The 21,820-nt window shown below is 46.5% G+C and overlaps 1 protein-coding gene across 1 annotated transcript; it reads left to right on the plus strand.

The window, feature by feature from the left end:
- Window positions 1-2,293: 2,293 nt before the first annotated feature.
- Window positions 2,294-11,758, plus strand: HINFP (histone H4 transcription factor). Its single transcript, XM_068988718.1, has 10 exons — window positions 2,294-2,321; window positions 5,624-5,811; window positions 7,832-8,061; window positions 8,321-8,432; window positions 8,632-8,784; window positions 9,306-9,383; window positions 9,469-9,589; window positions 9,675-9,813; window positions 9,907-10,031; window positions 10,845-11,758. Exons 2-10 carry the CDS (start codon window positions 5,634-5,636, stop codon window positions 11,260-11,262), a joined length of 1,554 nt encoding a protein of 517 aa, XP_068844819.1. The 5' UTR covers window positions 2,294-2,321; window positions 5,624-5,633; the 3' UTR covers window positions 11,263-11,758.
- Window positions 11,759-21,820: the final 10,062 nt, after the last annotated feature.

Here is a 21,820-nt window from a genome sequence, read left to right on the forward strand (position 1 = left end):
CCAGAGTTTTTGATGTGTATGAATTATGCTTCAAGGTTTTGTGGCAGCTTTTAAAGAACAAATCTCAGGATGTGTCTTGAATTATCCAGCCAAAGTTGTGGCCTGTTTTCAAGAGAAGCAGATTGAGATGGAAGAAAACTAGGCTAGATAGCAAAGCACTGTCTCAAGTTTTGGAAACGTGTGCATTTCAGAGATATCCTGAAATTTTTTCTCTGTAAAAATTGAGTCTACACAGCTCTGTGAATGAATTTTTCTTCAGGAATTGTTAAATTAAAGCCAAGAGCCATCTATGGTGGTTTAATTCTGAATTAAAACATGGTTGGCAATTTGTGAAGTATTACTAAAGCTATGTGATTTTGAATGGATAAAGTTGATAAAACATTTTTGTTACTCGAATTATATTTTAAAACTCTTATTTTAAAATAGGGACAAGAGTTAATCACTGTTAGTAAAAAATTTCATGCACAAATTTCTGATTTTCTTGTGACTTCTACTTTTTATGGCATCTTTAAGTTCATTTTATTTATATTGAACATTTAACGGGTTTTCTGATTTTGTAAACTATATAGGCTTATATTTAGGCTAGAAAATATAATATCAGTCCTAATGAACAAATGGCAAACCACTCCAGTGTTCTTGCCTGGAGAATCCCAGGGACAGGGGAGCCTGGTGTGCAGCCGTCTCTGGGGTCGCACAGAGTCAGACACGACTGAACAGAGTTAGCAGCAGCAGGGTACATAATTTTTAAACAAATATGTCTTGTATGCTTACTGAGTTTCAGTTACTAGGCTAAGCAATGGGGTTGTAGAAAGTCACACACATACACACACTCCCTGTCCTCCCTCACTGAACTGAGTGAGTCAGTGCAGAATGCAGACAAGTTAAATAGGCAAATACAATACAATGTGTGCTCAGTCATGTCTGACTCTTTGTGGCCCCATGAACTGTAGCCTGCCAGGCTCCTCTGTCCAGGAAATTTTTCCAGGCAAGAATACTGGAGTGTGTCGCCACTTTCTCCTACAGGGGATCTTCCCCATCCAGGGATCCAACCCTCCTCTCTTGCCTCTCCTGCATTGGCAGGATTCTTTACCAGTAGCGCCACCTGGGAAGTGTGATAGATCTATAATAGGGAAACAGAAAAAGGATGTCCAGGAAGATTTCCAGGAAAAAAAAAAATCTTCTTCTTTGAGACCAGAAGAATGAGTAGGAATTAGTTCCCATCAGTTTCAGAAGATTGTTCCAGGCAGAGGAAACATTAAGTACAAGGCAGCAGAGGAAAGGCAGCTAGGTGTGGTGGGGAAGCTGAAAGAAATGCGGAGCTGGGGAGCAGAGAGTGAGGTCGAGAAGCACTCAAGATACGATGGGGAGAAGTATGCAGGACCCAGATGCTGAAGGGTCCAGAGAGCCTCGTATGGTTTGGGGCTTTGGGGGTTTGAGCATTTAAAGCAGCGTGGTGGTTTAATCAGATTTGCTCTCTGCAAAGATCACTTTGAGAGTTCCGTCGAGAATGGTTTGGAGGGAAGCAGGAGTGACCGCAGGGAACCAGTTGGGTCAGTGTAGACATCCGGGATGGACGTAGCTAATGGTCAAGAGATGGGACTGCGAAGCTCAAGAAAGTGGGGGGGGGGGGGAAGCTTGAGAGATCCTGTGTTAAGGGGGCAGAATTTATAGGAATTGGCAATGGAATGGATATGACGTGTGAGGGAGGAATCAGACATGACTGCCAGGTTTCAGGAGTCGTTCACTGAGACTGGTAACAAAGGAGGCAGAGTTGTGGGAGGAAGAGAAGATGGCATAAGGAATACTGATATTTAAGAAACAGCAAGATTAAGAAGGTGAAGGACCCCCAGTTTGGGCCGAGCAGGGTTCGTTGTTCTGGGCACCGAGCCTCCGACGCCTCTTCCTCCGCCTCTTTCTCTGTCTCAACGCCCACACGGCCAGCTGGAGCTGTAACCAACAGGAGGAGGGTGACCCCTCTCGGCTCACAGCCCGAGCTCGGCGCATGCCCAGTGGGTGCCGTGCGCCGAGCCTGCGCAGTCGGGGAAATTCGGGCCCAAGGGAAGCCTGCCTGCACTTAGCCTGCAGACCCGCGGCGTCCGCGGCGTCCACAGCGCTACCTTCCCGCGCGGCCCGCTGCCGCTCACTCCCGCCCCTTCCGTGTTTTGGTCGCGCACGGGTTCCGTCAGTAGCAGCGGCGATTGGCTGTTAGAGGGATTTGAGAGCGACGATTGGCTGTCGTTGGCCGTCACTCCAGCTCCCCTCCCGGACACGGTGCGAGGTGGGAGGGGAGCTGGAGAGACCCGGGAGCTGACTGACGGGAGGTAAGCAGGGGATGCCGGGGATGGCGGGGTAGCATCGGTCTGTCTTTTGGGCCGGCTGCCGAAGCCAGGCACTTTTCCGGTCGCTTCGGCGAGGCGCTCTCTTGCTGCTCGGCCACGCTGTCTGCCTGGCGCCTGCAGCGCCCCCAGCCCCCAACCCCGACTTACTTTCCAGTCTGGGGCTTCCTTGCAGCTGAAGCACGATCGCCGCCACGCCTTAGGGGGAAGCCAGCGGGGCTGAAAAGGGGAGGTTTCCCTGCCCGAATGGTCTCCTTCCTTCTCTCCGAATTCTACCTGTGCTCCAGAGGCCCAGTCCCCACCGCTAAGGGCAACATTTCCTGCTTAGCCTGCCGCCTGTCCAGCTCCCTGTCCAGCTCCCCTCAACGGGCGCTTTGTTTTGGTGGTTGTTTAAACACGTCAGAATCTCATCTCTTCGGCCAAATTGTGAGTCCTTAGAAGGTTCCAGACCTTGGTCCCTCTTTTCTTGCATACCATTCAGGGTTCATTCTCGGTGCCTTGCGTTGCAATTTATACTCAAGTATTTGCTCGTTGCTTCTTACCATGATTCCCTATTAAAGGAAGGGTTAGGAATCCTTCGGGTTTTCCTTTTGTTGATCTTTTTGTAGCATTTGTTCTTGGATCATCTAATTCTTAGAAGCAAGGATATGAAGAGCCAACACTTGTTGAGTTCGGCTAAGCATTTTAATATCCATTATGTGTTTTAATCCATAAATCAGTTCAGTGAAACGGGCATGATTATTCTCGTATTAATAATACGTGGGAAACCCGGGCTTAAGTGACTTGCCTGAGATCACAGGGCTAGTAAATGTTGGAGCTTTATAATCATATCAATCGATTCCCTCATCCACTGCTGTGATATTAATATCCTGTTTTACATTTAAGGAAACAGGTTCAGAGAAGCTAGGTGATTTGTCCAAAAGTAAAATAATGTTATAGATTTACTTGAACATTAAAAGAGCTCTTAGTAGGTGTGTGCTCGCTCTGCAGTTAGAACTGAAGAGAGCACAGACCAGGCTTTCTAGGAGGTCACAGCTTATTGGAGGAAACTTACAAAATAGCTACTCAATAAAGCATGCTTTGGGTATTGTGTATATGGATATGATGTCTTTGGTGAGGAGGGAATCAAACATGAAAAGGTAAGACAGGCAGATGGAGGAGGAGAACAGAGCCATGGCTCCCTGGCTTTGAATTCTGTTTCCATCACTTCCTAGCTTTGTGATCTTGGGTAAATTACTTAACCTATCTGGGCCATTGCCTCATCTGTAAAGTGGGATAATCAGGCTGCCTACTTCAATAGGATTGTTGTACTAATGAGTTTTTATAAATATAAGACACTTAAAACAGCGCTTGGCATATGCTTGCATGCATGCTTAGTCGTGTCTGACTCTTTGCCACCCCATGGACTGGAGCTCTCCAGTCTCCTCTCTCCATGGAATTTTCTAGGCAAGGATACTGAAGTGGGTTGCCATTTCCTTTTCCAGGGGATCTTCCCAACCTGGAGATCAAACATGCATCTCCTGCATTGGTAGGTGGATTCTGTACCACTGAGCCACCAGGGAAGCCCAGGTTTCTTATACCCTCTGTGCTGCTGTGTGCTGTGCTTAGTTGTTCAGTCATGTCCAATTCTTTGAGAACCCATGGACTGTAGCCTACCAGGCTCCTCTGACTGTGGAATTTTCCAGGCAAGAATACTGGAATAGGTTGCCATTTCCTCAAGGCGTCCTTAGAAAGGGGTTTTTGGTACTTCCCTGGTTGTCCAGTGGTTAAGACTCCATGCTTCCAAGGCAGGGGTTACCTTTTTAGTCCCTGGTCAGAGAGCTAAGATCCCACATGTCATGAGGTGTGGACAAAAAAAAGGGAAGGGGTTCCTTTGGTAACCAGTTAGATATAGTAGGTTCTTATACTTGTAAGTATGAAAGATTTTATGCATTTTGAATTTTCTAGGGTTTTCCCCTTTCATTGTATACTAAAGTTCTTTTTCAGAGTTCCCGCCTCTCTGAAAGGCCAGAAGGAGCAATACCGCACTCCCTGGGTACCACAGTGAGAGTTGGTGAGAATCCTCAAGGAGGTGATGCTCAGGGGACAGAGTCAGGGCCTCTTAGTGTCTTTTCTTCCCCCAGAGATTTTTGTGTGCAGTGTCACCTGTCATTCTGTGTTTTGTTTTAATGAGGGAAACTATCCTTTTATTGTTCCTCAGACTCTGCTTCTGGAGGCCCCATCACAACTGGGCTGCTGAGTTAAAGGGCAGATTTCTAGGCCTAACCCCAGCCTTCCCAAATCTGAATCACTAGGGCAGGAGCTGGAAACCTCTGCATTTGTGTGCATATTAAAGGTTGAGAACCTTTTGTTTTTTATTCAGCTTTCTTCAACGAATGTTTATTACCCACCTAAGTGTGCCCAACACTGTGTATACCCAGTATAAACTGGATAGACACTGCCTCTTATGTGAAATAGAATTGACATTTTTGTTCGGAGGATATTAGGGCAGTGGTGAAGTAAAGCACCAGATAGGCAAAAGGAGTGTGTGTGGCACTTCATAAGTCTGATGGAGTGCTTAGGATGTGATCCAATGAGAAATAAGGAGCTTCTAGGCTCATCTGTGTGCATAGGAAAAATGTGGACTTTGGAGTCAGCCTGACCTAACCCTACCCTCTGGTGTGTGATCTTGAGCAAACCAGTTAACCTTTCCGGGCCTTATGCCCTTATCTACAAATGAAATTAAAACCAGTACTTCCCTCATAGGATGGTGTTGGTAATTAGATGACACAATGTGCTTAGTAGGTGCTTGGCGTATAGCAGATTAAAAGCAGAAGGGTTTGTTATCCGCATTCTGAAAATAAGGGTGTTCAGGAATAGAAGGGTTAAGCTTACTTGGCCAAGGTCACACAGCTTAGTAGGTGGTGGACAAAGGAGTCTGAATCTGAGCTCTGGGTCTTCAAAGCCATCTTTTTGAACCTGAGCGTTGTTCTGCCTTTTGTAGGAGTAATTCCTTCTTGATGGGTTGCTCTGGAGCTCCTTGAAAAAGTGTCTGTTAAAGTTCTTAGCTCAGAGCCTGGCACATGCTCAATAATGTCAGTTTGTATTCTCCATTCCCAAGAACACCAAACAGCTTCCAGGGGTTTGAAGAACTGCTACTCTGTCCTTACTGAAAAAGCATAGCATTTCTCACAGGTCACTGAAAAACATCTCTTGGCTCTTGGCTCTAGGGTGGCTGGCTGTCCCGTGTTAACCCCCAGCAGCCCTTGGGTGGAATCCTTACAGGTGCTGATTTCTTCCTTCTCTAGGGTGAAGGCCATGCCGCCGCCTGGGAAAGTTCCCCGAAAGGAGAACCTGGGGCTGCAGTGTGAGTGGGGGTCCTGTTCCTTTGTGTGCTCGGCCATGGAGGAGTTCTGCGAACATGTCACTCAGCACCTGCAGCAGCACCTGCAGGGCTCTGGGGAGGAAGAAGAGGAGGAGGAGGAGGACCTGCTTGGTAAGGAAGCAGGACACAGGAAGGGGAAAGAGTTCAAGGGATGGTGGAAAATCTGACTGTCCTTGCCACAGAGGGAGAAGGCAGCCAGTGAGAGTGGTGGTTTATTTTCCTAATTGTGCTTTTTTAATTTGTTTATAAAAACATTGTAGACTCATTCTGGAAAACTCATTCAGCAAGGATATGTGGAATGAACCTTTCCTCTTGCCATTAAAAGTCAATTAACTGACAGTACCTTAGTGAACATTCTTTTTGACCTCTCTCTGCATGTATATATATAAATTTGATAGGATTTTATTTTTTTTAAAGGATCATATTGTACAAGCTGTTGGTAGTGAAAGGTTGTTGAATCACGACGCCAGGATTCTTGGCCCCCGGAGGAGAAGAGTTCAATCCGGGGCCAGAGACGAGGCTTGATCGCTCAGAGCTTTTGTGTAATAAAGTTTTATTAAAGTATAAAGGAGATAGAGAAAGCTTCTGACATAGGCATCAAAAGGGGGCAGAAAGAGTACCCCCCTGCTAGTCTTCAGCTGGATGCTATATAGTCACAAGCAGCCTGTTAATGAAAGAAATGTCTCAAAACTCAGAATGGCACCAGGCCCCTCACCCATAAGATGTTTTTTGGGATAATCTTGGCACCAAATGGTTTATCTTGGGCCATAAAATGATTAACTTGAATCTTGAAGAAGAGCAGAGCACCATACAAATAGTTTCATTTACATAGATTAGAGGAACAATATCGGAGTATAACACTGGTTTATCAAGTAGGTTCTGAGCCCAAAAGGTGGAACCGACTTGAAAACAGAGTTTGGGGTAAATGCATAGTACATTAGCATAGCTTAAGATAAACATTTCCATAAGGAAAAGGCATTGGTTAACTTCAGGTGAAACCAGATGTCATTATGGCAACACAGAATTTTGAGAGAAACCTCCTTTTAAATTTGTATAGAGAAGGAAAAAATATCGCCAGTTTGTTTCCTCTTGCCGCTTAAGAGAAAAATGACACTTGCAGGCTATTTCCTCCGTCTGGAGACCCCTGGCCTTCCTGCCTGTTACCCTCTCAGTAGTCTGCTTTTTTCACTCTCTGGCAGTGTTTTTATGTATTTATTTAACAGTGACCACCAGTTAGGAATGCATTTTATGTCACAACCCTGTATAGAGAAGTTAAATACTGAAAACCATCCTTGCCTTGATTAAATTTTCTCTGAATTGTTCTATTTTATTCTCTAATTAAAAAGAAATTGTGATTTGCAGTCCTCTAAATTGATTTCACTACCCACTAATGGGTCATAACACAGTTTGAAAAAAACTTCTACAGAAGGTATAGAGACAGCTCTCCTTTCCCCACCTCAAATTCCGTTTGAATCTAGTGACTGTAGCCTATAACTAATAGCTTCAAAAGTCAAGTAATATTTATACAGAAGGGGAATTAGGTGATTATTATATTTTTAAAAGTACCTACTTTTCAAAACAAGTAAACCTCTATAGAGCACTGAAAATTTGGTGCTTAGAGAGATAGGAAGTAGACAGGAATAGCTGATAGGCCTTCCTGGAGAAGGCTGATCTTGGGCAGAATATGGGGGAAAGAAAGACCTATGGTTTGACAGGAAGGAGTGGGAGGCATCCCAGGTTCCTCAGGGAACAGCAGAAACTCGAAGCCACAGTAGCAAATGCCAGCCACACCTGCTGTGTCTGAGTCACTGGCACTGGGCTATGGACACACTGTCTCCCTGCCTAGACCATGCTTCCTCTCCACCTGGTTGTAGTTTTATATTTATGCACATGATTATTTTGATGTGTTTTTCTTCCTGACTGAAAGCTGTGCAAGGGTAAGGACTGGGACTCTTTTTGTACTTGTTGTTGTATTCCCAGTGCCTGGCATACAAGTAGTAGTCATTAAATGCTAGCATTTGCTAGATGAAATCCTGGTATACCAGGTCATTCCAGCCTGGTCCCTTGCTGCTAAGTGGAAGGAGAGCTTTGGAAAGGTATCAGTCGCTTCCTTCTAAACCCCTTTTTGCAGAGGAAGAATTCTCCTGCTTGTGGCGGGAGTGTGGCTTCTGTTCTCCGGACAATTCTGCTGATCTCATCCGCCACGTCTACTTCCACTGCTACCACACCAAGCTGAAACAGTGGGGACTGCAGGCCCTGCAGAGCCAGGCTGACCTCAGCCCCTGCATCCTGGACTTCCAGAGCCGCAACCTCATCCCTGACATCCCCGACCACTTCTTGTGTCTGTGGGAGCACTGTGAGGTCAGCAGACAGAGCCAGGAGTAGGGATGGAGAGGGGTTGGGGATCTTAACTCAAGACTCCTTAATCCTTTCTGGGATACGCTATGTTCCTAAAGTTCCTGCTAGTAGCTTTCCTTCATTTCTGGGTAGCCCCTTGCTCAAACTTTCCTATCCCCACCAATTAATTTGGGAGAGAACCAAGAAGCCCCACTCTGGACACCTGGGAGTAGGAGTCCCTCCACCCATCCTCAGTCCTTACCCCAAGTTGCTCCTGGCACAGAACTCCTTCGACAATCCCGAGTGGTTCTACCGGCACGTGGAAGCGCATAGCCTGTGTTGTGAATACCAAGTAGTCGGCAAGGACAACAATGTGGTGCTCTGTGGCTGGAAAGGTAGGCCCACTCCTTAATTTCTGGCTTCTGAAGAAAGTTTGGGGTTGCTAAGGGACCAGGGCAGCTAGGGGCAGGACCAGTCCTGCAGGGCAGGGTTGGCTGCTGGCTGGAGAGACTTGGGGGTGGCTGGAGAGACTTGAGGGTACCAGACCCTACTCTGGGGGTTTGTGGCTGGACCTGACCGGGCCTTCCTTCCCAGGCTGTACCTGCACCTTCAAGGACCGCTTTAAGCTTCGAGAGCACCTCCGCAGCCATACCCAGGAGAAGGTGGTGGCCTGTCCCACCTGTGGGGGCATGTTCGCCAACAACACCAAGTTCTTAGATCATATCCGTCGCCAGTCCTCGTTGGATCGTAAGCAGTCGAAGAAGAAGGGGCATAGATGCAGGCTGTCCTGCTTGGGGTGGTGGCTGGGGGCACGTTCTCAGGAGAGGGGGCCCCTCAAGGTATCTGCAGGTTAGCTATATCTATCTTGAGGGCTCAGTCACCTGGCACAGTCTCTGCTGATGGGGACTCATTAGACGTTGTCACTCCATGCTTACTCTGTGCCACGGCTCTTATCTCAGCGAATCCTCACAGCGGCCCTATGAGGTAGGCTTCTTATCCCCCGTTTTTGCAGATGAGAAAACTGAGGCTCAGATTAAATCACTTACCTAAGATCACACTGCTAGTAAGTGGGCAAGCTAGAATTCTAATTCAGGTTCTCCGCTCCAAGTCCCACGCTTGTTCCATGATACTAGGTCCATCCATAGTTCCTCAAGCTCCCCTCTTCTTGGATGGTTTCCCTCTGCCTGGGGGGGTTCCTCTCTCCCAGCATGCTCTCCTCCTCTGTGCCACCCCCCCCCCCCACCTGTCTTCTGCCTGACCCCCTGCAGAGCAGCACTTCCAGTGCTCTCACTGTTCCAAGAGATTTGCCACAGAGCGGCTGCTGCGGGACCACATGCGCAACCATGGTGAGTAGCCGGCCACACCATCCTCCGGGCCTGCCCTCCAGGCTTCCGCGAGCTTTGCGGCCACAGCCTCCTCTCTGCCCCTCAGTGAACCACTACAAGTGCCCTCTGTGTGACATGACTTGCCCGCTGCCCTCCTCCCTCCGAAACCACATGCGCTTCCGCCACAGCGAGGCCCGTCCCTTTAAATGTGACTGTTGTGACTACAGGTAAGAGGAAACGGGGTGGGAAATCACAAAACCTGGGTTCCAGGATCCCCCATGCTTTCTGATCCCTCCTGACCTTTCTTGGCAGCTGCAAGAATCTGATTGACCTCCGGAAGCACCTAGATACCCATAGCAAGGAGCCAGCCTATAGTTGTGATTTCGAGAACTGCACCTTTACTGCCCGGTCGCTGTACTCTATCAAGTCGCATTACCGAAAAGTGCATGAAGTGAGTGGGGCTGATGGTAGGGAGGGGCCGGCAGAAGGGTTGGGGGGTGCCTGGGGCGGGGAGAAGCTGGCCTCACTCTCCCCTCCCCACCAGGGAGACTCAGAGCCGAGGTACAGATGCCACGTGTGTGACAAATGCTTCACAAGGGGCAACAACCTCACTGTGCACCTTCGCAAGAAGCACCAGTTCAAGTGGCCCTCAGGGCACCCCCGCTTTCGGTATGTCTCTCAATCTCCCCCCATACCCGGATATCTGCATTTTTTTCTTCATACTTTACAGCAATTTAAAAACCTTGAATTTGATGGTGCTCTGATGTCCACTATCTCCATTTAGGCTCGAGGAACCTCCAAAATATTGGTGGGGCAAAGAGTATTTTTCTAATTTTTGAATCCAGGAAACAATACCAAACCCAATAAATGATCCCCAAAGCCCTGCAGCCAGAACCAGAGCCCAGAGCCAAGGGTCCTAATCAGTAGCTTTATGACCTTCTATAAATCCTTTGACAGCCCTACTGTCCAACACAAACAGTTCCTCTCTCTTCCCTCCCCTCCCTTTCCTCTTTCTTTAAAAAAATATTGGCTGCATCAGGTCTTAGTTGCAGCACACATGATCTTCATTGCAGCCCTACTGTGAAGGCTTCTAGAGAGAAGTGCAGGCTGCTCTCTAGTTGCGACGTGTGGGCTCTCTAGTTGAGGCACATAGGCTTAGTTGCCCTGTGGCATATGGGTTCTTGGTTCCCTCACCAGGGATTGAACCCCCATCCCCTGCATTGGAAAGTAGGTTCTTAACCACTGGACCACCAAGGAAGTCCCTCCCTTTCCTTTCTGAGTAATGAGCTTTCTTGCCTTTTCTTCTAAATATTATACAATAAAGACTTCTTTTTTTGTCTTTAACACCCATCACTTAGAATCCCAGGGCTTTTTCCCTCCTATTATCCCTTACCTTGCCAGTCTACAGCCTGTGTCTGCCCCTCGTCCCCGCCGTTCCCCCTGCCCCTGCTTGCTGTACCCTCCGTGCTCCTCCTTCACCAGGTACAAGGAGCATGAGGATGGCTACATGAGGCTGCAGCTGGTTCGCTATGAGAGTGTAGAGCTGACCCAGCAACTGCTGCGGCAGCCACAAGAGGGATCGGGCCTGGGAGCATCCCTGAATGAGAGCAGCCTGCAGGACATCATTCTGGAAACAGTGCCCAGGGAGCCAGGACCCCAGGAGGAAGCTGAAGAGGAAGGTGGGGGCGGTGAGGGCATAGCCCTCCCGGCCTCTCAGGACACGTCCAGCCCTATCATCCACGTGGTGAACCAGACCAACGCCCAGGGCGAGCGGGAGGTCGTCTATTACGTGCTGTTCGAAGCCCCAGGGGAGCCCCCACCCACCTCTGAGCCCCCCTCGGGGGGCGTCATGGGAGAGCTTCAGGGAGCAGCTGAAGAGCCAGAAGTCCAGATGGTGTGAAGGCTGCAGGCCTTGACCCTTGCTACCTCCAGGCCCTGGAGTCTGAGCCAGGCTGGTGGCAGCGCCTCTAGTGGGCAGTCCTTGTCAACGGATGCCTTTAGGAGTGATGCTGAGAGTAGCGTGGTCCACTCTGGAGCCAGCTTGTGTCACTCAGCGGGCTAAGGGGCGTCCTTTTTCAGCCAGTCCACATTCTTTGGTGATCCTGAAGAGTTTTGATTCTTTGAGGGGGGGGCACCCTGGTTGTGTGTGTGCTCCTGTAGAGAGGACTAATGTCAGGCTTAAAACCCTAATCCCCTAGACATGCTAGAACAGGGATGGAAATCCATAGTCCGCTCACATCCATTCCTATCTGTAGGGGTCCTTGGGCCCAGGGATGCCAAGTGACTGATCCCTCCAAGGGCCCTTTCCTCAAAACCAGCCAAGGCATTTCCCTCTGAATGGTTCCTCTTATAGCCCCAAGGACTTTCATGGTTATCCTCAGGGATGGGATTAGAGGCACTGAGTTTGTGCATAACAATTGTTTTTGGTAATAAAAGAAACGTGTGGGCTGTTACTCATTTCTTCTTCCTTATGTTTGGTGGATTAACTAGGCAATGAGGAGATGCCGCTGCCCAGAAGTGGAGCAGAATAATTAGGCTTGTTTCCCTTTTTAGTGACTGGGGTTGGTTTTGTTTTTAACTGTCCTTTTGTTCCCTGCCTCCCTCCCCCTAACCCCACCTTTGGTGAAATTCTCCACTTCCTCTTGGAACATCCACCGAGATGGAGGTCCCAGGAATAGGCCAGCAGTGGGCAGTAGAGCGCTGGAATGGACGAGTGGAGCGCACCAGGGAGACGAGCACCCGACTGTGACCGTTCTCGGGGCTCTGGTGCTGGGTAGAGCCCGGCGCTTCCAGGGTAGGGCTTCTACAGAGGCGGCTCGGGGAGGGGTGGGTGTGAATGGCCATAGGGAAGAATGGGTACTTGAAGTCCCAGAACCAAGTTAGAAAGGTATGTGTCTGAAAGTGTGTTTTCCTGAAGAAAAGGGTCTTGTTTTTTCAGTAGATTCTTAAAGGGGTTGGAAACTTTCAAAATATGAACCATTTTTTTAGGCCTATCTAGTCACATCTTCGGAGAAGGCAGTGGCACCCCACTTCAGTACTCTTGCCTGGAAAATCCATGGATGGAGGAGCCTGGAAGGCTGCAGTCCATGGGGTCACTAGGAGTTGGACATGACCGAGTGACTTCACTTTCACTTTTCACTTTCATGCATCAGAGAAGGAAATGGCAACCCACTCCAGTGTTCTTGCCTGGAGAATCCCAGGGATGGGGGAGCCTGGTGGGCTGCCGTCTATGGGGTCACGCAGAGTCGGACACGACTGAAGCAACTTGGCAGCCACAACAGTCACATCTTAGCACTGTGTCCACTCTTAAGAGTCTCTGCCACTCTCAAGAGATCAAGGAAATATTCTTGGGTCTTGGATGGGCAGGAAGCTATCCCCCCCTTCAAAAATTAAATGTAATTCTTACTACAAAGTACTTTTTTGTGTGCCTGTTGCTGAAAGAATTCAGGAAGAAAAGTCAGTTAATTCCATCAGCCATTTACTGAGTTCTAAGGGTACAAAGATGGACAGACGGGTAAACGCAGGCAGGACCTGCCCTGGAGGGACTTGCAGTGCAGAGGTGAGGAAAGGCCTAAGTGAGTGATGAGGGCTCATTGAGGAGACTCAAAGAAGGAGCTGACAGGATTACTTGGGCAAGGGCTCAGGAAGGGCTTCGGCAAAGAAACGAATAGAGCTACCATCTACAAAGGGGTGGCAGGTTATTCCAGGCAGAAGACACTAGGCCTGAAATTTAAAGAGGGACTTCGTGGTCTCAAGCACTGAGGGCCGTAGGTTGTAGAGAGCAAGAAGACTGGGAAAGAATGCAAAGCCACCCGGAAGGACTGCGTCAAGATTTAGAATGATGATTCTGGCCATGATGGGGAATGAGAGAGCAGGCTGACCGAAGTTAAGGGGTTGCTGCAGGAATTCAGGCAGAAATTCTGAGGGCTTTAAGGTCAAATCAGTGTAGATGTTCATTTGCCTTTGCAAGAGCCCCTTCAAGAAACACCAATGTGTTCACCATATACAAAAATAAACTCAAAATGGGCTAAAGACCTAAATGTAAGACCAGAAACCATAAAATTGCTACAGGAAAACAAGCAGAACACTCTGACATAAGTTGTGGCAACGTATTTTTGGATCTGTCTCCTAAAGTGTAGGAAACAAAACTAAACAAATGGGACCCAATTTTTAAAAGCTTCTGCATAGAAAACCTGTAAACAAAATCAAAAGACAACCCACAAAGGGAAGAAAAAAATTTGCAAATGATACTCAAAGAGTATCCAAAATATATAAAACAACTCATGCAACTCAAAAAGAAAAAATTAGAAATTGGGCAGAACTGAATAGATGTTTTTCCAAAGATGGCATGCAGATAACTGTTAGGGAAATTAAAATGGAGGAAGTCTTGTTCAGGTTTCAAAGACAAGAAAGCGGAGCAGGCCTCTGACCTTGCTTATGACCTGCCTTAACACTGCCTTGACCTCCCTTGCCTATGACGTTCCTGCTTGTGAAGGCACTAATTGGTTCCAGTAAGGTACATGACACTATAGATAAGATAGAGATTGAATCTTGAAATTCTCTTGAGCCCTGAGAATCTGGCCAACTCCCCAGGACCTGAAAAATTCCATAATTCACAAGATAAATAGCTTTGTAGAAAGGTTAAAAACTAGAGCTGCATTTTTCTTGTAAACATGACGATGTCAGTTTGAAGCTTGGGATTGTAACAGGGAGTCCCCAGAACTGCAATTTGAAGTCTTGCCCGTGGGTGGATGCACTGCCTGGGACCTTTTCTCAGTTGGGACTCCAGATTGCTGTTACACATCCCAGTGCTGTTTGGATGTTAGTCCGGTTCAGTGATGTATGTGGTGTTTCTCTCCTCTGCTGTTTCTATTTCTCTTTTAATGGTTGTATATTGAAAGTAAGTTAGATACTTCTCTATTAAATAGTCAAATTTTTTATTTGTGTATAATGAGTGGTTACTTTTGTTAAGGAATCCTCCGAACCTGAAACGAAACTTAGAACTTTCAGCAAAACAATAGCCAACAGGCGTATGAAAAGATGCTCAACATTGCTAATCATCAGAGAAATGCAAACCAAAACCACAATGAGATATCTTCTCACACCTATCAGAAAGGCTATTATCAAAAAAGAACATGTTGGTGAGGATGTGGAGAAACAGTTCACTGTTGGTGGGAATGTAAATCAGTGCAGCCACTGTGGAAAGAGTGTGGAGGTTTCTCAAAAAATTGTAAGTAGACCCACCATACCATCCAGCAATTCTGCTGCTGCTGCTGCTAAGTCACTTCAGTCGTGTCTGACTCTGTGCGACCCCATAGACGGCAGCCCACTAGGCTCCTCCGTCCCTGGGATTCTCCAGGCAAGAATACTGGAGTGGGTTGCCATTTCCTTCTCCAATGATGATAGTGAAAGTGAAAGCAAAGCCGCTCAGTCGTGTCCAACTTGCAGCGACCCCAGGGACTGCAGCCTACCAGGCTCCTCCATCCATGGGATTTTCCAGGCAAGAGTACTGGAGTGGGGTGCCATTGCCTTCTCCGACCCAGCAATTCTACCTGAATGTATATCCGAAAAAAAACAAAAACATGAATTCAAAAAAATACATGCACCCCAATTATCATAGCAACACTATTTACCATTGCCAATTTATGGAAGCAACCTAAATGTCCATCTGAACTGAACTGAACTGAAATGTCCACCAACAGATGAATGAATAAAGATGACGTAGTATGTATGTTCAGTTCAGTTCAGTTCAGTCACTCAGTCGTGTCTGACTCTTTGCAACCCCATGAATCGCAGCACGCCATGCCTCCCTGTCCATCACCAACTCCTCAGACTCACGTCCATCGAGTCAGTGATGCCATCCAGCCATCTCATCCTCTGTCATCCCCTTCTCCTCCTACCCCCAATCCCTCCCAGCATCAGAGTCTTTTCCAATGAGTCAGCTCTTCGCATGAAGTGGCCAAAGTACTGGAGTTTCAGCTTTAGCATCAGTTCTTCCAAAGGATATCCAGGGCTGATCTCCTTCAGAATGGACTGGTTGGATCTTGCAGTCCAAGGGACTCTCAAGAGTCTTCTCCAACACCACAGTTCAAAAGCATTAGTTCTTCGGTGCTCAGCTTTCTTCACAGTCCAACTTTTACATCCATACATGACCACTGGAAAAACCATAGCCTTGACTGGATGGACCTTTGTTGGCAAAGTAATGTCTCTGCTTTTCAATATGCTATCTAGGTTGGCCATAACTTTTCTTCCAAGGAGGAAGCGTTTTTTAATTTCATGGCTGCAGTCACCATCTGCAGTGATTTTGTAGCCCCCCAAACTGAAGTCTGACACTGTTTCCACTGATTCCCCATCTATTTCCCATGAAGTGATGGGACCAGATGCCATGATCTTCATACATATATATACAGGAATACTACTCAGTCGTAAAAAAAGAAATTTTGCCGTTTGCAACAATATGGATAGACTTGAAGGACATTGTACCAAGTGAAGTAAATCAGAGAAAGATAAATACTGTATGATATCACTTATTTGTAGAATCTAAAAAAACTAACAAGCTAGTGAAAAGAAGCAGATTCACAGATACAGAGAACGAATGAGTGGTTACTAGTTGGGAGAGGAAAGTGCGAAGAGACAAGATAGGGGTAGGGGATTAAGAAGAGACTTCCCTGGAGGTCCAGTGGTTAAGAATCTGCCTTCCAATGGAGGGGACATAGATTTGATCTCTGGTCTAAGAACTAGGATCTCATATGCTATAGAGCAACTAAGTTCCTTGTGTGGCAACTACAGAGCCTGCCAGCTATAATAAAAGATCACGCATGCTGCAAGGAAGATCCCACCTGCCCCAATTAAGACTGGACACAGCCAAAAACAAATAAAAATATTTTAAGAAAAGAAATACAAACTATAATATATGAAATAAGCCATGAGAGGAAATTCTTTGGCGGTCCTGTGGTTAGGATTCTGTGCTTCCACTGCTGAGGGCTTGGGTTCAATCCCTGACCAGGGAACTAAGATCCCACAAGTGGCACAGCCAAGAAAAAATAAGCTACAAGGATATACTGTATACACAGGTAATATAGCCAATATTTTATACTAACTACAGATGGAGTATAACTTTAAAAATTGTGAATTACTATATTATATACCTATAACATATTATACTGCACATTGACTATAGTTCAATTAAAAAATAACTTTATAAAGAAGGCATTGAAAAGGTAATTTTAAAAACTGGCAACCCAGAGAAGAGAGGAAAAGCAAGTGAAGACTCCGTAAGCAAAGCTACTGCGTCTCCAGGCTCACTCCTCTAGGATCCTGTGTTAATTTGGCTACCCCACACCCTCTCCCTCCACTAAACAAGTATAATTCTGGTTCCCCCAATAGGCCTTCAGATAGCTGAAGCAACAGAAGTTCTTTGTGCTAAGCACCCTCAGCTTCTTCTAAACTTCCTTGTGTTGTGCGATTAGGGGTCCCTGTTCCATCCCCACGTCCTCGGGGCCCAGGGCTTTGGTAGTTATACCACGTTCTCAGCTTATTATGAAGCCACTGCCCTCTGACATACCTAAGCCTTTATATGTGTTGTTATTGCCCAAACCATGCTTCTTCACTTTGGATGTCTGCAGTGGTGATCTTGGGCCTAACAGCAGGCCCTCGTGTTTATCCTCATTAAATTTTGACTTGTTAGACGCAATTGACAGCTGTCTCAAAGTGGCACGTTAACCGGGCCAAAGGCAAACCCCCAAACAAAGGTCAGTTAGAGACCTTTCTCCTAATCAAGACCAGATAAAGACGGGGACTGGCTAAGACTCTGTGCTCCTGATGCGGTGGACCTGAGCTGCATCCCTGGTCAGGGTACTAGATCCCACATGCCTCAACTAAGTGTTTAGATGCTGCAACTAAAAATTCCGTATGCTGCAATCAAAGATCCCAAGTGCCACAAGTAAGACCTGGCACAGCCAAATAAATAAATAATTAAGTTTTAAAAATTATTTAAAAAAAGACCTGCTGCTGCTGCTGCTGCTGCTAAGTCGCTTCAGTTGTGTCTGACTCTGTGCGACCCCACAGACAGCAGCCCACCAGGCTCCCCCATCCCTGGGATTGTCCAGGCAAGAACACTGGAGTGGGTTGCCGTTTCCTTCTCCAATGCGTGAAAGTGAAAAGTGAAAGTGAAGTCGCTCAGTCATGTCCGACTCTTAGCGACCCCATGGACTGTACCCCACCAGGCTCCTCCATCCATGGGAATTGCCAGGCAAGAGTACTGGAGTGGGGTGCCATTGCCTTCTCCAAAAAAAAAAAAAGACCAGATGAAGACCAAAACCTCTGAGCCCTGATGAGAGTATGGCGCTCCAGGAGCCCCATTCTTGTATATAATTCAAAATGAAAATATTAAACTGGGAAGCAAATATAAGGAAGAACAGCGCAATTATGCTTTCACAAACATATATTTATAACCTATCAAATTCTGGCATCAATTTTTTTCTTTTATTTTTTTTGGTGCCCATGTTTTGCTGGTGTTCTAAGCAATGGCGTGGGCTGCCCCTTGAGTGGTTACTCCAGCATTTACTGATGCCATTCATTCCTCAGCTGAGCAGAGCTTTCAGGGGCAGGACAAAAGGGCCTTGCCTGCCAGTTGTATGGGTCACACCCACACGAAATCCCGTTGCTCTGTCTGGACCATGGGGGCAGCAGAAGACATTTTGACCTGATACTGTATGATTCTAGCTCTCCAGGAGGAGGGGATCCAGGGCTCTGTGTGCCTGGGTTAGAAAGTGCTAAACTGGAGAGACAGAGTATTGAGTCTAAGCAGTCAGATGCCTGTGGAAGATATTAGAGGCTGGGGGTGGGTGAGAGCAGATCCCTGGAGGGAGCAGCCTGCCAATACTAATTTGATTAGAGTTTCATCTAGAGTCAGATCGTGGTGCCTGAAGATTAAGGAGACACCTGTCTCACTCTTCACAATGGGGTGAAGGTAGGAAGAGAGGGCAGGTGGTCCAAGAGGGTGGAAGCTATTGCTTCTTTTCTCTCCTTTGGAGCAAGTCCCTAACCTCCGACAAGAGCAAGGAAGAACTGAGCCAGTAGAAAAGAGAAATATTTCTCCAAAATGAGAAGAAGGAGAAATAGTCATGGGGAAAAAAGTCATTTCTGTCAGATTATGATGCAGGGGATATAGACTTTCAGTGAATGAATGAATGTGGGCAAAATCAGGAATACTATGGTGCATTTGGAGAATGAGGAGCATACTCATTTCATGTACAGTGGCAGAGGAGGTGAGGCTGAGAGGGAGGTTCAGGGGTTTGTGAAAACTTTTCCTAGCATGCTAAATATCTGCATTTCTTGGCTGGGAAAGGAGTATGCAGGACAAACGGAGAGAAGGAGCTTGGAAAGGACTGGAGACACCCCTTCTTTAAAGTAGTGGGAAGACAGAATGAGAGGACATGGATTTAGTTTGTAGGAGGTATAAGGTGCGAGGGGCATTTCATGCCTGGAGGTCTCTGTTTTATTGATAGAGTGGGGATTAATGTGACTGAGGGATAACCTGTTGGATTAAGTTTCTTTATAAGAATTGTCAAGTTTTAAAAATACCATCAATAGATATAGGAGTGGGATAGATCACCTGACAAGTCAGCAAAGCTGAAATCTAAGAACAGGCAGAGGCAAGTTCAACGCAAACAGACACCTTTTTGAAGCCGATATCATCACTCCTGGAGCAAAAGAAGAAGAAAGAAAACTGGATTGATCCTTGACCATGATCTTCCAGCCTAGACATGAATTGCCTAGGGAGAAGGAGCAAGGTAATTAGAGCACCCAGAGATAGATAGTGACATCAAAACTGGACACAGAGGCCCTCGGAGGCTAGTTAAAGTCAAATAAAGTGAACCTTTGAAGATTAGAGGGCAGGAGGGAAAGGTGGTCAGAACAAAGGGATATTTTTAAGGTGTTGTTTTTTTTTTAAACTGAGGTACAGTTAACTTACAATGTTGTGTTAATTTCTGCTGTATAGCAAAGTGATTCAGCTATATATATATATACATTCTTTTTCAGATTCTTTTCCATTATGGTTTATCACAGTTCAGTTCAGTTCAGTCGCTCAGTCGTGTCCGACTCTTTGCGATCCCAGGAACTGCAGCACGCCAGGCCTCCCTGTCCATCACCAACTCCCGGAGTCCATCCAAACCCATGTCCAACCATGTCGATGATGCCATCCAACCATCTCATCCTCTGTCGTCCCCTTCTCCTCCTGCCCTCAGTCTTACCCAGCATCAGGGTCTTTTCCAGTGAGTCAGTTCTTCGTATCAGGTAGCCAAAGTATTGGAGTTTCAGCTTCAACATGAGTCCTTCCAATGAACACCCAGGACTGGTCACCTTTAGGATGGACTGGTTTGATCTCCTTGCAGTCCAAGGGACTCTCAAGAGTCTTCTCCAACACCACAGTTCAAAAGCATCAATTCTTCAGCACTCAGCTTTCTTTATAGTCCAACTCTCACATCCATACATGACTACTGGAAAAACCATAGCCTTGACTAGATGGTTTATCACAAGCTATTGAATATTTTAATAGCTTCCTGTGTTATACAGTAGGACCTTATTGTTCATCCACTTTATATATAATAGTTTTCCATCCTATACCGCTCTATCCCTCCCTCAACCTCCCTTTCCTTTGGCAACCACAAGTCTGTTCTGTATTGCTTTGAGTCTGTTTCTGTTTTGTGGATAAGTTCATGATATGTGGTATCATATGGAATTTGTCTTTCTCTTTCTGACTCATGTCACTCAGTGTGATAATCTCTAAGTCCATCCATGTTGCTGCAAATGGATTTTGTTTTGGAATGACTAAGTAGCCTTACATTGTATGTAGGTACCATATCTTCATCCACTCATCTGTCGGTGGACATTTAGGGTGTTTCCATGTCTTGACTATTGTGAATAGTGCTGCTATGAACATTGGGGTACAAATACCTTTTTGAATTATAGTTTTCTCCAGATATATGCCCAGGAGCAGGATTGCAGGATTGTGTGGTAGCTCTAGTTTTAGTTTTTTAAGGAACCTCCGTACTGTTTTCCATAGTGGCTGCACCAATTTACATTCCCACCAACACTCTAGGAGGGTTCCCTTTACTCCACACCCTCTCCAGCATTTGTTACTTGTAGACGTTTAAAATCATGGCCATTTTGACTGGCTGAGGTGGTACCTCATAGTGGCATTAGTTTTGATTTACATTTCTCTAATAATTAGCAATGGCGAGCATCTTTCTTGTGCCTATCAGCCATCTGTATTTCTTCCTTGGAGAAATGTCTATTTGGTCTTCTTTCCATTTTTTGACTGGGTTGTGTGTGTACGTGTGTGTGAAAAGGGACATTTTTAAATGGAGCTATTGAGTCTGGAGTATGTCCACAAGGAAGCAGGCTGCTGAGTGGAGACAGAGGTCATTGGAGTAGTGGAGACCAAGGGAAATAAAGCATTTTGAACACCTACTAGCTGTAGCCTTTCTTCTCACCCTCCAGTGAGTAATCCGTGTTAGGGGCAGGAGAAAAGGTCACAGAGAAAATCTGGGCAGACACCTGGTCTCAGGCTGGTTCCATGCAAAGGGTACAAAGGGGTGTGGTGGGAGTTCAGGTTCTAGGAAAAGAAAGATGGCAAGCTGAGACTGGGAGGCAGAGGTGTGTGGATTCTCAAGGAACTAGAGACAATGACTTGGGCAGAGAACCTTGGCATTCTGCACCTTTGAAGAACCCCTCATTTTCTTCTTATCAAAAGGAAATGGCAGTACATCACAGATAAGAGATGGAGAGAGAAATATCACACTTTATTTATTTATTTATTTTCTTACGTTGAAGCCCAGTATCTTGGTTTCAGGTTCTTCTAATGGGACTTACATATAAGCAACTGTTATGACGTAGGAAAAGCTGTTCGGATTTCATGCCTCTGACCCTAAAGCACACTTAGGCTATTCACAACTGCATTACTCTCTATTACACAGTATGTCTGGCAGTAAACGGAAACTGAATTCGCTCAGGTGCGTCTGACTCTTTGCAACCCTACTGTAGCCTACCAGGCTCCTCTGTCCATGGGATTTCCCAGGCAAGCGTACTGGAGTGGGTTGCCATTTCCTTCTCCACACACTTTAAAAATATACTTCAGTATTGCTTGATTTTGTTATATATGTTGTATTCTGATTTTTTAAACAAAGTTTTGAAAGTTAGTTGAGTTTTGGCTGCCCTGGGTCTTTGTTGCTGTTGCCTCTCATTGCAGTGGCTTGTCTTGTTGCAGAGCATAGACTCTAGGCAGGTGGGCTTCAGTAGCTGCTGCGCTCAGGCTCAGCAGTCGTGCCTTGTGGGCTCTAAGGTGCCGGGGCGAGGCACGTAGGCACAGGAGCTGAGGTCGCATGTCGCAGGGCATGCGGACTTCAGTAGTTGCAGCTCTTGGGCTCGATAGTTTCGGCTCTGGGCTCAGTAGT

Source organism: Capricornis sumatraensis, chromosome 16 (genome assembly GCF_032405125.1).
Source record: "Capricornis sumatraensis isolate serow.1 chromosome 16, serow.2, whole genome shotgun sequence".
Taxonomy (NCBI): domain Eukaryota; kingdom Metazoa; phylum Chordata; class Mammalia; order Artiodactyla; family Bovidae; genus Capricornis; species Capricornis sumatraensis.

Excerpts from the sequence above, each read along its gene's own strand:
- HINFP (XM_068988718.1), top strand. The coding sequence starts at position 5,634 with ATGCCGCCGCCTGGGAAAGTTCCCCGAAAGGAGAACCTGGGGCTGCAG. Across the intron at positions 8,785-9,305 it reads TCGCCAGTCCTCGTTGGATC|AGCAGCACTTCCAGTGCTCT; the intron begins GTAAGCAGTCGA and ends GACCCCCTGCAG. Across the intron at positions 9,384-9,468 it reads GGACCACATGCGCAACCATG|TGAACCACTACAAGTGCCCT; the intron begins GTGAGTAGCCGG and ends TCTGCCCCTCAG.